The sequence below is a fragment of the Toxotes jaculatrix genome, chromosome 23 (assembly GCF_017976425.1).
Source record: "Toxotes jaculatrix isolate fToxJac2 chromosome 23, fToxJac2.pri, whole genome shotgun sequence".
NCBI classification, from domain to species: domain Eukaryota; kingdom Metazoa; phylum Chordata; class Actinopteri; family Toxotidae; genus Toxotes; species Toxotes jaculatrix.
In genome coordinates this window covers 870,520-888,303 of record NC_054416.1, presented here as the reverse complement: position 1 = coordinate 888,303, position 17,784 = coordinate 870,520, and the positions used below count along the sequence as shown (strand labels likewise).

At 41.2% G+C, this 17,784-nt stretch overlaps 2 protein-coding genes across 2 annotated transcripts; one reads left to right on the top strand and one right to left on the bottom strand.

Annotated features, from left to right (window-relative positions):
* Positions 1 to 1,145: 1,145 nt before the first annotated feature.
* LOC121177451 (butyrophilin subfamily 3 member A2-like) lies at positions 1,146 to 3,441 on the bottom strand. Its single transcript, XM_041031782.1, has 5 exons — positions 3,334 to 3,441; positions 3,007 to 3,097; positions 2,361 to 2,702; positions 1,951 to 2,238; positions 1,146 to 1,642 (listed from the first exon to the last, which is right to left on the bottom strand). The coding sequence occupies exons 2-5, from the start codon at positions 3,086 to 3,088 to the stop codon at positions 1,146 to 1,148; spliced, it is 1,209 nt and encodes a 402-aa protein (XP_040887716.1). The 5' UTR covers positions 3,089 to 3,097; positions 3,334 to 3,441.
* Positions 3,442 to 7,888: 4,447 nt separating this feature from the next.
* On the top strand, positions 7,889 to 17,461 carry LOC121177374. Its single transcript, XM_041031696.1, has 9 exons — positions 7,889 to 8,130; positions 14,647 to 14,916; positions 15,184 to 15,441; positions 15,520 to 15,624; positions 15,854 to 15,925; positions 16,318 to 16,392; positions 16,543 to 16,611; positions 16,895 to 16,970; positions 17,237 to 17,461. The coding sequence occupies exons 1-9, from the start codon at positions 7,911 to 7,913 to the stop codon at positions 17,253 to 17,255; spliced, it is 1,164 nt and encodes a 387-aa protein (XP_040887630.1). The 5' UTR covers positions 7,889 to 7,910; the 3' UTR covers positions 17,256 to 17,461.
* Positions 17,462 to 17,784: the final 323 nt, after the last annotated feature.

The following is a 17,784-nucleotide window of genomic DNA, read 5'->3' as shown; positions in this document are numbered from 1 at the left end:
TCACTGATACTGATTATTACAGGTCTGTGAACACAGTGAACACACCTGGGACTGAGACTCTCATCATGGTGCTGCTGAAGCAGGTGGACTGAGAGAAACTGAGCCTGAGAGGTGGAGGAACATGGAGGAGAACAGGTTGGAGTTTAAAGCCTCCTACAGTTACTTCTTCTTCTTCTACTGACTCATGACCACAGACACAAGGACCAAACCGATTTAATACAAACTCATGAGTTTCAGTTTCCTGTGCTTTCAGTTTTATCATCATGGCCCTCTCTTCTGTGTAATGCCACATTCAGACACTTGAGGGCGTAGTCTGCTTTTCATACATGTGAACCAGGGGACCACGTTTTCTTTTTCACCTTCATCCCTTCATCCAGGGCAGAGGAGCTCCACAGCAAAGGAACAGCAAAGTGAAACTGAAACTGTATTTAGGAGGAAGCTGTAATAACATAACTCTGAATCTGAATCTGTAAGACCTGATAAGAAGACATGAAAGAAACATGGCTGCAGGACGGAGCAGGTTATTCTCTGTGCTTCAGGTGTATGAATGGAAGCTCAGTGCAAGAGTTGTAAGATGTGAAGAAGGTTGTATGTTTGGTTAATGTTTGACTGTGTGTCTTCAGTTATTAGACTTTGTCACAACCACGTGCACCGAAAATAACACGAGGGCCAATCAGGAGGCTCCGTCAGAACAACAGCGTTTATACAGTTTGACCGAGAAACTTTCAGATGTTTGGAATAAAACTTCAGATCAAACCAGGTTTATTTCAATGATTCAAAATTTCATACACAAAGGCAGAAGAAAGAGGAAGTGAACAGAGGTTTACATAAAAAATAAGACAAAACATTCAGTAAAAAAAAGAAAGTTTTTCACGTTCACATGAACATTTTCCAGTTTTATTCACGTCCTGTTGCTTTGCTCAAAGAGGAAAAACATAAAAACGAATCATCATATTTTACAGTGTATTGTGATGAGTGACAGCTCCACCGTGGACTGTTGGAGATGGAAAGTGTGAAATCACTGAATCTTTTTCCTTACTGACATATGTTTGTTGTTGTTTGTTGTTTTGTTGTTGTGTGCTGACCATGACCTGGAACGTCCAACAGATCAGAAACCACAGATGTTCAGTGTCACGTGTCAAAGGTCAGTTATCTGACATCAGTGTCACCTGAGTCTCGTCTCCCTGTCTCTCTGTGTCCTCAGACTGTCGAATTTCATCCATGTGCTTCTCTACTCTGTTCTTCTCTTCTGTAATTCTTTTCATTTCATCACGTGCCATCTCAATTAGTTTCTCTGTGTTCGATTTCGGTTGATGATACTCTTCCTTTCTTTCATTCAGGTTCAGGGTGATGTTTGCCAGGATTTCCTTTAGCTTTGAGTATCCCTGTGCTTTGTTAGACGTCTGATCTCCATCCTTTTCTTCTACTTCTTTCTCCACTGAATGAAACTTCTCCTCAGTCTCCTGTGCTACTCTCTCTGCCTCCTCTGCTGCTGGAGTGAGTGTCTTTATGTGCTCCTCCACTTTTTTCAGAAAATCTATCGTGTTTGTCAAATGTGTCTGTTCCTTCTCTCTCTCTGACATCAACAGCTGATGTTCTGCAGTTTTCTTCTCTTGCTCATTTTCCTCCTGAAGCTTGATCTCTGTGGAAACAAGCAACAGGTTATGATGAAGAAACATGAACCTCCTTTCTGATTGTTCATGTTCTCACACTGTTTTTAACTTACTGATTTTGTTTTGTCTCCATTTCCAGACAAAAAATGCAACTGCAATAAAAAGCATGAGACACAGAACCACACTGGAGGTGATGGAAGCAGCACATTTAGGTGGAGGCAAGAAGAAATCATCTGAAATAAAAACAACAACAACAACAACAGGGTGTTTACAGAGAACCAACATCAGCTGATCAAAGTAAAACTGCTGGATGTAGAGTTTCAGAGATCGTCTGTACCTGGAACATGTGTCCGTGTCTCTCTGGTCTGGTTGATGTTCTTCTGTTGGACTCTGCAGGTGAAGCTGTTGCCGTGTCTCTGCTCCACAGTCACTGTGCTGCTGACAGTGTAGAGGTCATCAGGACGTCTGACCGTCCGTGTGGGTCCAGCAGACAGCAGCTTTCCCTCAGAGTCCAGCCAGAGGAGCTCAGGCTCTGGGAACCAGCCTGTGGACTCACACTGTAAAACCACTGCACCTCGGCCTGTATCGAGCCCTGAGAAGCTGATGAAAGGCAACGACACTGAAGCTGATGATGAGAGAGGAGAAATGTCCAGTCATGGTTTGATGTTCAGAATCAGAGGAGGATTTCACTGGATTTCCTGGGGAAATAAACATATGTTTGTGCACAAACAGTAAATGTTCACTTACCAACAATAAGCTCAATGTTGGTTTGACTCTTCATTTCAGGGATGAAGCATCTGTACGTTCCGTTATCTGAGATCTTTACAGCTGAGAGTTTCAGTGAAACGTCTCCGTGCTTCAGTTCGCTGATGAACAGTGACGTCCTTCCTCTGTAGGACGGATGCTGGTTAATCTCAAGTTCCTGACCCTCGTGCCACAGGAGGACAAATCTGGGCGTCAAGTCAGCTCTCGTCCACTCGAATGTCATGGAACCAACATCCATGGCAGGTTCCAGGTGACATGGCAAAGTGATGTCATCACCAAATGTCACAGTTATTGGTTCAGTTGGACCAATCACCTGAGACTGACCTGAGAAAAACAGAGAACCAGTAAATGAGAGAACAGTCTGTTAACAAACTATAAGCTGAGTAAGAATCTAACCTACAATAACAACTGTACATATATTCAGCAGATTTCAAAATAAAACCAATGGTTTCATTCAATACGTGTTACACAGAACACACACTAACATTTTTCATCATCATAAAAGAAATTACAAACAACATGAGCATGTACTACAAAACTACAAAACTACAAAACTACAAAGCCAAAGACCTGCAGAGTCTGTGTGTGAAGGATAAAATGCAGCTGATGAGTTTGCAGAGTTTAGTACCTGCATCAGAACATGTTAGGAGGAGAAAACACAGAGAGACCGGAGCCGTGAAGGAACAGAGCTGAGGTTTAAGACCAAACATCTTAAAGATCTGAAAAATTAAATAACATGAAGAAACAAGTTTCCCTCTTTCAACAAAAGAACATGTGAACAACAAAAAGAGCATTTGTAATAACCAGAACAACCAAATGTGAACTGTGAGCTGTGATACTTTAGTTTTCCCTCAACATTCAGCATGAATACAATCAGCTGCCACGTCCCTGTTCATGAACAGAGAGAAGAACGAAATTTAAAATTACAAATGAATTCTTGTTAAAGTTCACATACCTGTTGGTGCGTGTTAAAACTTCAGCTCAGCCCAGTGGAAATGAAGCTGCATGACCAAAGTCCTCAAATTCAAAAAGCTGTACTTTGACCCTGATCACCTGTAATCAGACCAGGTGTGTTCAGCTTTTTTTATGTTTGTTGGTATGTGCAACCCACAAACTGAGTTATTACATTATTCATTGTCCCACTATGACTCCAAAAGCTAAAGGCTGTAAAAAGTAATGTTTGTGTGTAGAAGGTGAATGACAAGCTGAACAGCTGCACATATATTTGTTCATTCATGGCTCATATTCCATAAAACACCCTGATTAGGTGCAATAACAATGTTCTGTAGCTTTTCCCATTTCCTGTCACCTTCAGGTGCACTGAAGCAAGAAACAAAAAATAAAAGAATAAAAGAATGTATGTGTGTGCCAGTCTCTACCAGCACTATCACACCTGTATTTTTTATTGGTCAGTAACTTGGTTCTAAAACCTTTTATGAGCTGATTAAACACCTAACCCTAACCCACAGAGCAGAGTTCTGTTTTTTTATTCGTACTCCATAAAAGACAAACTCAGACTGAAAGTGGAAGTTTAAGTGTTTAAAACATAAGAACAACCTGATGTTTGCTGCAAAGGTTCATGACAGCAATGATCAGAAAGACAGTAAGCAGCAGCTGTTTGTGGTGTTTAACAGAGCAAAGTCGGTGCCAGAGAGTTTGACTAATGGTTGGTTCATTAAAAACCTTAAAACTCACAAAGCAACTAAAGCAGCTTCTCTACCTGAAACCTTTAAATTAAATAATAAGGTGTAAAATGCATAAACTCTTCTCTCTCCTCTTTGGACACACCTTCTCATTCAGTCTTTATTTTTATTACTTCCTACATTGTAGATTCATACTGAAGAATCAAATCTATGAAGGAACACACGTGGAATTATGTAGTTTAACCAACCAGAATGTTTTATATTTTAGATTCTTCCAAGTCGCCACCTTTAGCTTTGATGACAGCTTTGCACACACTTCTCTCACTCAGTCTCATGAGGTCGTCACCTGGAATGGTTTTCAGGTAACAGCTGTGCCTCGTCAAGAGCTAATTTGTTGAATTTCTTGCCTTCTTCATTTATTTGAGACTATTAGTTGTGTTCGGACTGTTATAATCCATATTATGGCAAGAACCACTCAGCTAAGTGAAGGGAAACAACAGTCCATTACTTTAAGACATGAAGGTCAGTCAATACAAAAGATTTCAATAACTTTGAATGTTTCCTCAAGTGCAGTCACAAAAACCATCAAACGCTCTGATGAACCTGGCTCTCATGAGGACCGGCCCAGGAAAGGAAGACCAACAGTTACCTCTGCTGCAGAGGATGAGTTCATCAGTTACCAGCCTCAGAAACTGCAGATTAACAGCACATCAGATTAGAGTTCACATCAATGCTTCACAGAGTTTAAGTAGCAGACACACCTCAACATCAGCTGTTCAGAGGAGACCAACTGAATCAGGCCTTCATGGTCCAATTGCTGCAAAGAAACCACTGCTGAGGAAGGACAACAAGAAAAAGAGAATAGTTTGGGCCAAGAAACACAAGGAATGAACATTAGACCAGTGGAAATCTGTGCTTTGGTCTGATGAGTCCAAATATGAGATTTTTGGTTCCACCTGTGTGTCTATTTGAGACGCAAAAAAGGTGAGTGGATGGTTTCTACATGTGTGCACACCGTGAAGCTGTTAACTTAAAACTGTTACTTCTGTTTAAAATAATTATGTAATAAATGTTATCATCATAGCATCATATATACACATTCAGCGATGTTTTCACACTCAGTCTCATGATGTGTGTGATAAACATCATCCTTCAGCTGCTCCTGGGATAATAAATCCAGCTTTAACACTGGATCCTGTTTCATTACATTTCACTTGTTCTTTCTTTTTTCTACAACAACACGAGCAAACTCCTTCTTATTTGAAGAAAACAGATTTTATTCAGAAACTTTAATCAGTCTAACATCATTAATTCCTGTTTCCTGTCCTCTGGTCCCTAAACTTTGAGTGTCCTTACTGTGTTATGACATGTCTGCTACACTGCCCCTGAAATCTTCTCTATGTGTTCACCTGTTGGACTCTGATTTGCTTCTGTGTGTTTGGCTGCTCTGACCAGATTCAGTCCGACTTCTGTCTGTTGGTTATTTTACTGAGCAGAGTCTCTGTGGTTTCCAACAGTCTCTCTATGTCCAGTTTCTGCTGCTCATAAACTTTCTTCATCTCGTCCAGTTTCCACTGAGCCTTCAGCAACTCTTCTTTTGCTCTTAACACCTCTCTGTCTGTTGTTTCCCCCTTGAGTGACTCAAGCTTCTCCCTGTTCTCATCCTTCTCAGTCTTGACTTCCATGAGTATATTCTTGAGTTGTTCTCTCCGATTCTCCATTTCCCTCTTCAGTTCCTGTACTTCAGTAACCAGCTGTGTCATTTTGTCCAGTTCTTCATTCTTGTTTTGTAAGTCATGGTTGAGCAGAGTCATCCTTTCCTTCATCCGATCTTTCTGACCTTATGTGAAAAAAAGACATGATGTTGAATAAAATGCAGTATTTCAGCTCAGTGTCCATCGTTATTTGAAATACTGTGTATTGAATGAGTTGAATGATGAAACTGAAACACACAATATACTGTTTAATTCTGACATATGAAACATATGAAATATGTTTTTACTACAAACATGAACAAGCTTTGACTTACGTTTATATATGAATGCAACAATGAGCAGAAGTAAAATAACAAGAATCAGGCCAATGGGGGCATAAACCAAACCCTGGGAAATACAGATGTCTTTGGTAGAATTGGATCCAGCCATATTATTACCTGCTGAGAAAGAGCAGAAAGTTTTTATTGTGGTTCATTGGAAACAATCACATCTGGCAGGTCAACAATCATCAGATCAGTAAAGTGCAGAGGACTCTGGATCTCTGTGTTTGTTGTTCCACTTGACGTACGAGTTTCTCCCTCGACTGCTCTGTGTTTTTAAAAAATAAAACCTGAGTCTGTTCAAATACTGACAGATACTGTCACTGTGTTCAGAGGCTCACTGTTACAAAAACTAAAGCATCAAACAAGCAAACAAACAAGCAAGCAAACAAACGAACAAACAAACAAAGACTTCAGGAAACAGAATGATCTGAAAAGAAGACATAAGCACAAAAACCTGAAAAACAAAGAAGAAACATTTAGATTTTGGATTTAATGGATTTAATTCATCTGGATTCATTAGGTTTTGGTGACACAACCACTGAATGTTCAAATGATGGAATCACATGAAACTGTAAAGGAGGGAATTTAATGCTGTACAAAATCAGAAAGTAGGAGAGAAAACATGGAACACACCTCCAGGTTTGACTGATGTGTGTTAGTCAGGAGACAGAGGCTCAGTGCAGCTCTGAGGAATGATGAACTGGAAACCAGAGACAAAGTGTTAATGTTTGATGAACAGACCAGACGGAGAAGAAAAGCATTCTGGGATCATATTTACAGAAAATGATAAAACATAATCACCAGGACAAAGTTTGTTAACGACTCAGTAATGATGTAACGATCTTTAATGTAAATTAATATATTTTAAACTTTTTCATGCAACGACACAAAAACATAAATAACAGCAGCATTTAGAGGAAAATATCCACTTGATGACAAACCTGATTGATTTCCCACAGTTACAGTCGTCACAGTTAATGTTCTGTAGATAAAACTAGAATAAATAAAAAGTCAGCTTACCTGTGCGTCGTGTGCGACAGGTCGTCTAACTTCAGCTCAGCTCAGAGCGCAGTGAGCTTCAGGGACAAAGTCCTCAGATAAAATCCTCTGGACTTTCACACTGGTCATCTGTGATCATGTGATATCAGATGCTGCAGCTCCTCACATTAGATATTGGACTGTATGAACGATGATGTGTGAAAGTGTGTATGTGCCACATCCATCACACTTTAAGATGCATGCATTGGGATCTATGTACTATCAGTGATCGGCTTTTGTCCTTTGTCCTATTATGGGACATTAATCTCATGAGACACCTGCACACAGACAGATCTGCATCATCGCACCAACTTCAGCTCAGTTTGTAATAAAAGGTTTGATGTGACTGTTTCCTGGTACATTACTAATCCAAAGGATCCAGTTTCCTGAACAACGTCCAGCTTATCTTGACCTTTGTGTCCTTCTATTAAACATCAGCCTTCAGGTTTAACGTCCACTGAGCCAATAAAAACTGAGCAGTGATAAGAAAGAGGATCTGTATTTCTCATCTGTAGCAGCTCTGAAGTAAAGCAGGCTCTCTGACTGCAGAGGGCAGCAGGACGTCTGTCTGACCTCCACACAGAGGAAAACATAATCCTTTCCCAGGTTAAACAGAGTCAGTGTGAGCTGCTACAGGCCACAGTATGTTGTCTTACTGATGGACAGTAAAGGAATGGACACTGTGGTCCCTTCATTTAACAGGCACAGTACATGACTGATGTTTGAAATAAAACCTACAGAAATGATATTGAAATGATCTGATCACATTTTCCAGCTGGTTTTGTGATCCTGGAAATTCCTGCTCGTCCTGTGATGGAGGGAACTGATGTGATTCTTCACTGCACAAACAAGAAAACTCAGTCACAGCACATAACTGACTTCTACAAAGATGGATCCCTTCTCGAAACTTCGTATAGCAACAACATGATCATCCCACGTGTTTCAAAGTCTGATGAAGGACTCTACAAGTGCAGCATCTCTGGAGTGGGAGAATCACCAGCGAGCTGGCTAACTGTGTTAACACACAGTCCAGGTGAGTTGTTGTTTGTTGTGTATTTGCACAGTTTTACCAACATACATGATGAAAACATGTTTAATGTCTTTTTTCCAGATTCTAATGAAGAGAACAACCCAACAACAACAGTGCAAATCAGTAGTGTGATATGTCGGATACATCATGTTATGTCATTATGTTCATAGAAAACATCCATGTAACATTACATTTCATTCAAAACACAAAAAGACGTGTTAACCAATACTGGATGGGGTGCTGCCCTCATGGAGCGTACCCTTGCGAGGTCAGACAGCCAGCTAACATCAAACGACGAATGCGAGGCGACTTCTCGGTCACACACACACTGTCATTTAATTTTTGTAAAACTGAAATACAGCAGAAAAACTAACGAAAATCAGTATCCGCACAAAATATAACAAACAACAGTACACAGTTCGCAAAGTAAAATGGAGCTAGCAAGCAAGCTAAACTAAACAATACGCGAGTTAGCCGCTAACATAAAATGCTACAATCACAACACGCTAAACGTACCACTTTAAGCTACACACAAATAACACTCACAGACTGTAGTGGTCACAGTGTGTGAACATATCCACCAACTTTAAGACGACTCTACGTTACTGTCCTAACTGTTCACTCCCGTAACGTAGCTGAGCGGAGATACCAGTTACAATGTAGACAAGAAGAGCGCTCACTCTGTTTCCGTTTCAAAAACCAAGAAAGGAACCGAACACTCACTCTGACACAAATTACATGAACTAAAGAAAAAAATATATCTTTTACATTTTTACACTTTTTAACACTTAACATTTATGAACTTTAATATTATTTTTAATCTAAAGACATCACACATGGATTCCTATGAAATCTGGTACAGACGTTCACGTGTGTTCCTCACCAGGTGAATGGACTGTTTTCTGTCAGTGACACAACAGGTCAAAGTTCACACTCATCCATCACCTCAGTTAATGAGACTATGCCTCTGAAACGGATTCATTCTAACATGATTTTCAATCATTAATTGAGCAGTGATGTGAATTTCAAACATGTGTTTAAGCTCTTCATGCTCCATAAACTCATACAGACACTGTGAGCAGTGCACTGAAATCAGATAACCTGTCCTATGACTGCTTTACGTCCCTGTGTGTGGACACGTCTGTCAGCTGGGACTTTACTTCAACGCTCAAATACTAATAAAATAAATAAGAGTTAAAGCCATCAAGCTGTGTTGAGTCTTTGTGAAGGGTTGGTTGTGTGGTTCATCCTCATCATCAGTCTTCATCTGGGGCCTTTGGCTCGGTCACATCATCAGTGTCTATTCTGAGAGTGAGCAGTTTATTAGAGTGGAACCGTTAAAGCACCGTGTTCCACCTGTTCTGTCTGTTCACACGTCTGAAGACGCTGTTTAAAAACAGCGGCGTCTTCCTGTGGTCAGCTCCCAGCACGATGATCAAACCACCGACGTCCTGCTCGCAGACGCTGCCCTGAGGCTCGCTCTCATTCAGCTCATCTTTAAAGAACATGCAGAGCCCTCAGCTCAACTGACAAACAAAACCACACCACTGTTTCTGTGAGGACGGCGTCCTCAAGCCTTTATCACGCTTCAGCACAGACGTGGACAGAGGACGCACGTCTATAAGTCACAAAAAACTGTGTGTGTGTGTGTGTGTGTGTGTGTGTGTGTGTGTGTGTGTGTGTGTGTGTGTGTGTGTGTGTGTGTGTGTGTGTGTGTGAGGTGTTTGTTGAGTTGATCTCTCTCCGTGTGCAGTAAAGTGTCTCCTCACCTCTCACTGAGCTCTGTGGTCAAAGCCCTCAAATAAAATGATTTTGTACTTTGAACGTGTAATAAAATCACACACAGCTCCTCATGTTGGACATTTTACTGCCTGTTAATATTCACATATTTGAAAAAGCTTTTAAAAAGTGAAAGAAAAACTCATTTCCTAACATTGTTCATGTTGAACAAGTAACACGTTCACAAGTTAAAGTTTAAGCTGCACTCAGTTCTAATTCAGTTAAAATAAATCTTCTTCTTCTCGTCCTTTAAACAGCTGTTTTGTTCTTTCCTGCCACATAGTTGAACATTTTCAGATGTAATGATGCAGAGTGTGTGGATTTCCATCCAGATCATTGATGAACACATCAATTCAGATTTTACAACAGTCTCAGAGGGAATGAATGAATGAATTCATCAGTGGTTTAATATTTAAAGCCGTTCCTGGATGAGCTGCTGGATGATATGAGAAGATGAAACGATTCAGCCTAACTTCTCTTCTTCTTCGTCCTTCATTCTGTGTGTTCTTGTAACCAGAATCTCCATCAGCCTCTCATTGTTCAGTAGCTGTGTCTCAGTATGTTTCTTTCTTTCATCCAGTTTCCACTGAGCTTGTAATAAGTTTCCTTTCTCTTTTAAAAGTTCCTCCATTTTGTCAGACGTCTTCCCTCTCTCAGTTATTTCCTGATCCAGTGACTGAAGACTCTGCTTGTTTTCTGTCCTCTTCCTCTCCACCTTCAGCAGCTGGAGCTTGAGGTGACCCCTCTGGTTCTCCAGCTCAGCCTTCACCTCCATCAGTGTAGAAACAACAGCTTCCTTCTCTCTTTTCACTGACTCCTGTTTAAGCTGCATATTTTTCTTCACCAACTTTGCTTTCTTTCCTTTTGTGGAGGAACAATGTGAACATTCAAGAAATATTAGAAATAATACCAATAATACTAATCATCATTTCTGAATCACATTAATGACTCATTCATAAATGAATCCCACTGCATGTCACCAAACATTAAAAAACACTTACGTTCCCATGTATGCATGGAATAAAGAGTGAGGATGACACCAAAAGTCACGTCAAAGTATTCCATGTGACGAAACACTGAGAAAATGGATGCAACTTTCTGAGCTGGAGAGAAAGAAGAGCAACAAGAAAGTTTACAGTGAACTTCTCCAGTGACAGTTAGTGTTGCTATAGTAACCTGTTACAGAAAAGCATCTGTCAGACTGAAGGAACGTTCACGTTCTGGTTCAGGAGAAAGTTAGCGTTTGTTTTTTAAACAGGAAGCATCAGTGTAAACAGATGAAAAACTCTGAATACAGAAAACATCCCACACTGAGGGGATCCAAGCTTTAAGGCAGAGATTTTCAAAATAATACATCACAGTAAAACCAAAACCAAGCTGAGCTCAGCACAGCTGTGTTGTTCTCACCTCCACATGTGTGGATAAGAAGAATGAAGAGAGTGCTGAGGGGAATCGATGCACTGAGGACAGTCAGAGCCGGTTTAAAGAGCAGCTGCTCCTGAAATCAAACTGAAACTGGTTAGAGCTTTGATTTTTATTTACAATCCTCCTGATCCACTCAATGAACAGCGGTCGGCCGGAAGGTCAACCAATCATAGAGCTGTGCATCTGAACGTTGTTTCCTCTAGACACTGAATGGAGTGATGCAGCTGTTCATAAAAACTGAGTCTTGAACATTATTTAGCTTCAGTGAAGAGCAGCAACATAGAATATACTGTGAGAGAGTGGAATAAAAATGTCATCCTCTCTCTCTCTCTCTCTCTCTCTCTCTCTCTCTCTTTCTCTCTCTCTCTCTCTCTCTCTCTCTCTGTCTCTCTCTCTGTCCTACCTGTTGAAGTTGCAGCCTGAGTTCATCTGTCACATTCCTCAGTTCCATTGAAGCAGTAAAGGATTTTTCCTGCTCTTTCACTTTGATTTGTGACTGTTTTTGAAACAGCGAATTTCTCTTTTCATGATATTTTCCCTCATCTTTTGGGAAATGGTCTAAAATTAAACAAGACAGAAAAACACATTAGCACAGTGATGAAAAACACTGAAGCAAACATGAACGGCACAGTACGACCACACAGCTGTGACGTGATCAGAACTTAAACACTGAAAAGTTAATCATTTTAATAAAATCTCATATCATCAGAACCAATGAGAGACGTTACTCACAGTTCCACGTGGAAAAAGCCAATACAGCTGCAAGAGCAGACAGGAACTTATACTGCATGATGATGATACAACACGTTGAACTGGACGAGACAAAATCAGCTGGAAGGATAAAACGAAGCAACATGGCACTAACATATGGCTCTGACAGAACAAACCAAACCTGCTCACGGCTGCATGCCGCCTGCACGCTGTGTAAACCCAGACTTTAAAAAACAGCCCCTGTATATTTGGTTTTCAGTTTTACGTCGATAATAAAGTTGAGGAGTCAAACTGGAGATTTTCTAAACACAAATATTTAGATTAGAGAGGAACAGTTATAAAATCTCCATCCCGTGACAGCATCTGTATAAAAGACTTTTTGTATCACTGCTGATTGTTGTACAACTTAAACAGAAAAAGAATTTAGAAGAATTGAATTTTCTGCTCACATACCTGCTGTGTGCATCAAAATCACCTCATCTCAGAGCGACGTGCATCTCACTGTCAGAGTCCTCCAATAAAATAAACCGTACTTTAATCCCTGTAATCAGAGAAGGTGTGTTCATGTTTTATTTTTCCCGCCTTTCTGTGGCAGCTTTTGATCCAAAGGATTTAGTTTCCTGAACGACGTCCAGCTTATCTTGACCTTTGTGTCCTTCTATTAAACATCAGCCTTCAGGTTTAACATCCACTGAGCCAATAAAAACTGAGCAGTGATAAGAAAGAGGATCTGTATTTCTCATCTTTAGCAGCTCTGAAGTAAAGCAGGCTCTCTGACTGCAGAGGGCAGCAGGACGTCTGTCTGACCTCCACACAGAGGAAAACATAATCCTTTCAGAAAGCTGAGTCCTTCTGGACTGATGTTCAGCTCTGGACAGATTCCTACCTCAGACTTTGTCCCCTCAAAAATCCAAAGTCCTGTCATTTGTGTAAATCACATTTAATCTGTATCAGACTGGAAAAGGAAAAGATGTTTAATGTCTACAGTAACTGATCCAGTCCCCTGGTGTCCATCTGAGCTGTCAGATGGACACCTGACTGAAGCAGGACAGGAGAAGTGTGACAACGTCACAAAACCTCTGAACTTGGTCCAGAGGAAGTTTGGGTCAACAGTGTGAGGACACAGGAGACAGGAGACCACTTCTTGTTTCCCATTCCCCACCAGCAGATTGACATTTGTAACGTCTCTAACAATCAACAGCAGAAATAAGAGGAACAGGAAGAGGAGGTTCTGACCGACATGATGTTTGAGCTTCAGTCAGATGCTCAGACAGTCTGCAGCAAGACGTCATGGAGGCTTCAGCTCTCTGTATCAGGCTGTGTAAGTACTAAGGCTGTCTCACTGTCCTCCATTTATCCTTTTAGCTCACAGACGTGTGTGTGTGTTCTGTCAGATGAGCAGCTCTTTTCATTTGTTCTCCAGTGATGGGTGTGTTGGTCCTGCTGGTCGACCACAGTCCCTGTGCTCAGAGAGCTGGTAAGTTGGACAGTATCAGCTTTGAGCAGCTTTGAGAATCTAAACTCTCTTACTTTAATTGCTTTCTCTCTCTGTCTCTGTCTCAGACGCAGCTTTTCCTCATGTTGATCCAGACAGACTTCAGTTTTTTGAGTACGAGTCTGTCTCTGTACGCTGTGAGCAGACTGTTGGATTCCCTGAATGGAGACTGATGAAGAAATTCAATAATATAATTCCAACAAACTCCAGGAACTGGAACACATCAGCACCATCGTGGAACATTGATCCTGCTTTGGAGAGACACAGTGGAGAGTACTGGTGTGAAACTGAAGCAGGACAGAGGAGCGGTGCCGTCAACATCTCTGTCACTGGTGCGTTTAGAAAATTAGGAATGAAGAGTTTTGAAATGATCCAGTTTTAGTCTTGATTCTGACTCATTGTAAAATTCAGCAGGGAAACAAATTCAAGGCTGAACCTGGGCTCAGTGTTCAGGTTAAACAGAGTCAGTGTGAGTGTTACTGATGGACAGTAAAGGAATGGACACTGTGGTCCCTTCATTTAACAGGCACAGTACATGACTGATGTTTGAAATAAAACCTACAGAAATGATATTGAAATGATCTGATCACATTTTCCAGCTGGTTTTGTGATCCTGGAAATTCCTGCTCGTCCTGTGATGGAGGGAACTGATGTGATTCTTCACTGCAGAAGCAAGAAAACTCAGTCACAGTACATAACTGACTTCTACAAAGATGGATCCCTTCTCGAAACTTTGTATAGCAACAACATGACCATCACACGTGTTTCAAAGTCTGATGAAGGACTCTACAAGTGCAGCATCCCTGGAGTGGGAGAATCACCAGCGAGCTGGCTAACTGTGTTAACACACACTCACACTCCAGGTGAGTTGTTGTTTGTTGTGTATTTGCACAGTTTTATCAACATACATGATGAAAACATGTTTAATGTCGTTCAGACGTGTTTAGGGAGCAGGTCTAAAGTGAGCTGAGGTCTGGAACTGGAACTGCAGCTGTTTGAAGACAAGCTGCTGAAACAAGTGACCTTTAAATTCATCTGTTGTTGCTGCTGTTTCTGTTAATGATGAATCTAAACTCTCTTACTTTAATTGCTTTCTCTCTCTGTCTCAGACTCAGACGCAGCTTTTCCTCATGTTGATCCAGACAGACTTCAGTTTTTTGAGTTCGAGTCTGTCTCTGTACGCTGTGAGCAGACTGTTGGATTCCCTGAATGGAGACTGATGAAGAAATTCAATAAAATAATTCCAACAAACGCCTGGAACTGGAACACATCAGCACCATCATGGAACATTTATCCTGCTTTCGAGAGACACAGTGGAGAGTACTGGTGTGAAACTGAAGCAGGACAGAGGAGCGGTGCCGTCAACATCTCTGTCACTGGTGCGTTTAGAAAATTAGGAATGAAGAGTTTTGAAATGATCCAGTTTTAGTCTTGATTCTGACTCATTGTAAAATTCAGCAGGGAAACAAATTCAAGGCTGAACCTGGGCTCAGTGTTCAGGTTAAACAGAGTCAGTGTGAGTGTTACTGATGGACAGTAAAGGAATGGACACTGTGGTCCCTTCATTTAACAGGCACAGTACATGACTGATGTTTGAAATAAAACCTACAGAAATGATATTGAAATGATCTGATCACATTTTCCAGCTGGTTTTGTGATCCTGGAAATTCCTGCTCGTCCTGTGATGGAGGGAACTGATGTGATTCTTCACTGCAGAAGCACGAAAACTCAGTCACAGCACATAACTGACTTCTACAAAGATGGATCCCTTCTCGGGACTTTGGATAGCCGCGACATGATCATCCCACGTGTTTCAAAGTCTGATGAAGGACTCTACAAGTGCAGCATCTCTGGAGTGGGAGAATCACCAGCGAGCTGGCTAACTGTGTTAACACACAGTCCAGGTGAGTTGTTGTTTGTTGTGTATTTGCACAGTTTTACCAACATACATGATGAAAACATGTTTAATGTCTTTTTTCCAGATTCTATTGAAGAGACTCAAAGTTGGTCCCTGAATCTTCTCACCGTGCTGTGGATTGTTGCCTCTGGTTTGTTGGTAACAGGAATACTTCTCTGTTGGCACAAAGGTACAACAACCCAACAACAACAGTGCAAATCAGCAGTGTGATATGTTGGATACATCATGTTATGTCATTATGTTCATAGAAGACATCCATGTAACATTACATTTCATTCAAAACACATTTATTTTCTTTCTCCCTGCTTCCACTCCTCCTCTCTCTCTGTGCTTCTCTCTGACACAATGTCAGTTTTCTTCATTTCCAGTTTTTCCATTGATTCGTTTTCTTCTTGTAGGTCATCTGCTGTCGGCCTGCGTCTCATCTCAAACATCAGCTCCAGCTTCACAACCACATGAAGCTGCTACAGGTGAGAAATACCAACCAAGGAAGGAAGGTAGAGTTCTGTCAGTGACACAACAGGAACCTCAACTTTAACGCTAAGCTAACATGCTAACATGAGCATGCAACACTGATATAATACATTAAAACCTGAGAGTTTATCATGCTAACATGCTAAATGCTTTTATGTTCATATGCTAGCATTAGCATGCTAACATTTTTAACTGAATGCAGTTTGGTGAGGCTGCACATGAGTATATTAACATGTTAGCAACATGCATGTTAAAAAGCACACAGTAAAGCCTCGTGGAGAACCCAGCCTCGCTAAGTCTCATTTCCTTCTTCCTTTTAGCTGCACAGAAATCTGCCTTCATCTCTGCCTCATCAAGCTCTTTCTTCTGTTCTTTTGTTGTGTGTCAGTCTCAGGAGAGGACAGCGTCGCTGAGCCAGTCCACGCCACTTATACTGCTGTCAGGAAACAGAGGAAGAAGAGAGGTACATGATTTCATACTGATTTCATACTGATTTCACTGACATACAGAATATAATGCTCTAATTCTCATGGTGCACATGTACAATACATTTTTATCATGATAGAAAAGCTCGACAGTGAAAAACACAAACATCATGTTGTTTCATCATCAGGTGCTGAAGCTTCAGTTGATCCAGAAAAAGCAACATATGCTGTTATTAATCACCAGATGATGAAGAAAGGTACTTTACATGATGTTCACTGTCTCTGTGGGTATTTTCGACCTGCTATATTTCCACATACCCACACTGATGAGATATTTTCAGAGATCTGTCTGCAGAACTCTGGGTTCTGTTCAAAGGTGCAGGCGATAACACACATGAGAAACCACAGGCTGAAGCAAAGGGCTGCTCAGCAGCTTTATTTAGCTTCATCTACAGCACAACACGCTCAGATGGAAAGTTAAAAAAATAAAAGCAGCTTTGTTTATAGCACATTTCAAACTCACAGTTTCCCCTAAACCAGAACCAGAAGTGTCCAGACCAGGTGGCAGACCACCTTTACCAGAAGAGAACGTCATCTATTCTAAAATCAACTACTGGTAAGAAGCTGCATGATGTTAGAGTTCAGTATGTTCACACACTCAGCCAAGTTACAGCCACAGGGTTTTTCTAAGCCTCTGTCCCACTGTCACAGTCCATCCTATGTAAAGAAGCGCTCAGTGACTCAGCTGTCTGAGGCATCGCAGGTCCACTTCACTGTGGCTCGACCTCATGCTGCTGTTCCATGGACTGTGAACCTGAAACCTGACCTCTCTCAGTGTGTTGTGCTGTTGTTGTCTTAGTTTCTGTGTGTCCTGGTTTACAGGCCCCTGGGACCTGGATGAAGGACTGAGGACATGATGTCTTCAGAGCTCTGCTGCTGTGTTTTCATCATCAGCTTTTCTTTGCTTTATCGTTGCTGATTTTCAATCATTAATTGAGCAGTGATGTGAATTTCAAACATGTGTTTAAGCTCTTCATGCTCCATAAACTCATACAGACACTGTGAGCAGTGCACTGAAATCAGATAACCTGTCCTATGACTGCTGTACGTCCCTGTGTGTGGACACGTCTGTCAGCTGGGACTTTACTTCAATGCTCAAATACTAATAAAATAAATAAGAGTTAAAGCCGTCAAGCTGTGTTGAGTCTTTGTGAAGGGTTGGTTGTGTGGTTCATCCTCATCATCAGTCTTCATCTGGGGCCTTTGGCTCGGTCACATCATCAGTGTCTATTCTGAGAGTGAGCCGTTTATTAGAGTGGAACCGTTAAAGCACCGTGTTCCACCTGTTCTGTCTGTTCACACGTCTGAAGACGCTGTTTAAAAACAGCGGCGTCTTCCTGTGGTCAGCTCCCAGCACGATGATCAAACCA

What these genes read in the sequence shown, in the direction of transcription:
- LOC121177374 (XM_041031696.1), top strand. Translation starts at nt 7,911, where the DNA reads ATGGAGGGAACTGATGTGATTCTTCACTGCACAAACAAGAAAACTCAG. An exon ending in CGTCAACATCTCTGTCACTG is followed by an intron (nt 14,917 to 15,183) that starts GTGCGTTTAGAA and finishes CACATTTTCCAG; the next exon opens with CTGGTTTTGTGATCCTGGAA. An exon ending in TCACCAGATGATGAAGAAAG is followed by an intron (nt 16,612 to 16,894) that starts GTACTTTACATG and finishes CCCCTAAACCAG; the next exon opens with AACCAGAAGTGTCCAGACCA.
- LOC121177451 (XM_041031782.1), bottom strand. Translation starts at nt 3,088, where the DNA reads ATGTTTGGTCTTAAACCTCAGCTCTGTTCCTTCACGGCTCCGGTCTCT. An exon ending in CCTAACATGTTCTGATGCAG is followed by an intron (nt 2,703 to 3,006) that starts GTACTAAACTCT and finishes TGTTTTTCTCAG; the next exon opens with GTCAGTCTCAGGTGATTGGT. An exon ending in GACACGGACACATGTTCCAG is followed by an intron (nt 1,643 to 1,950) that starts GTACAGACGATC and finishes TTGTTTCCACAG; the next exon opens with AGATCAAGCTTCAGGAGGAA.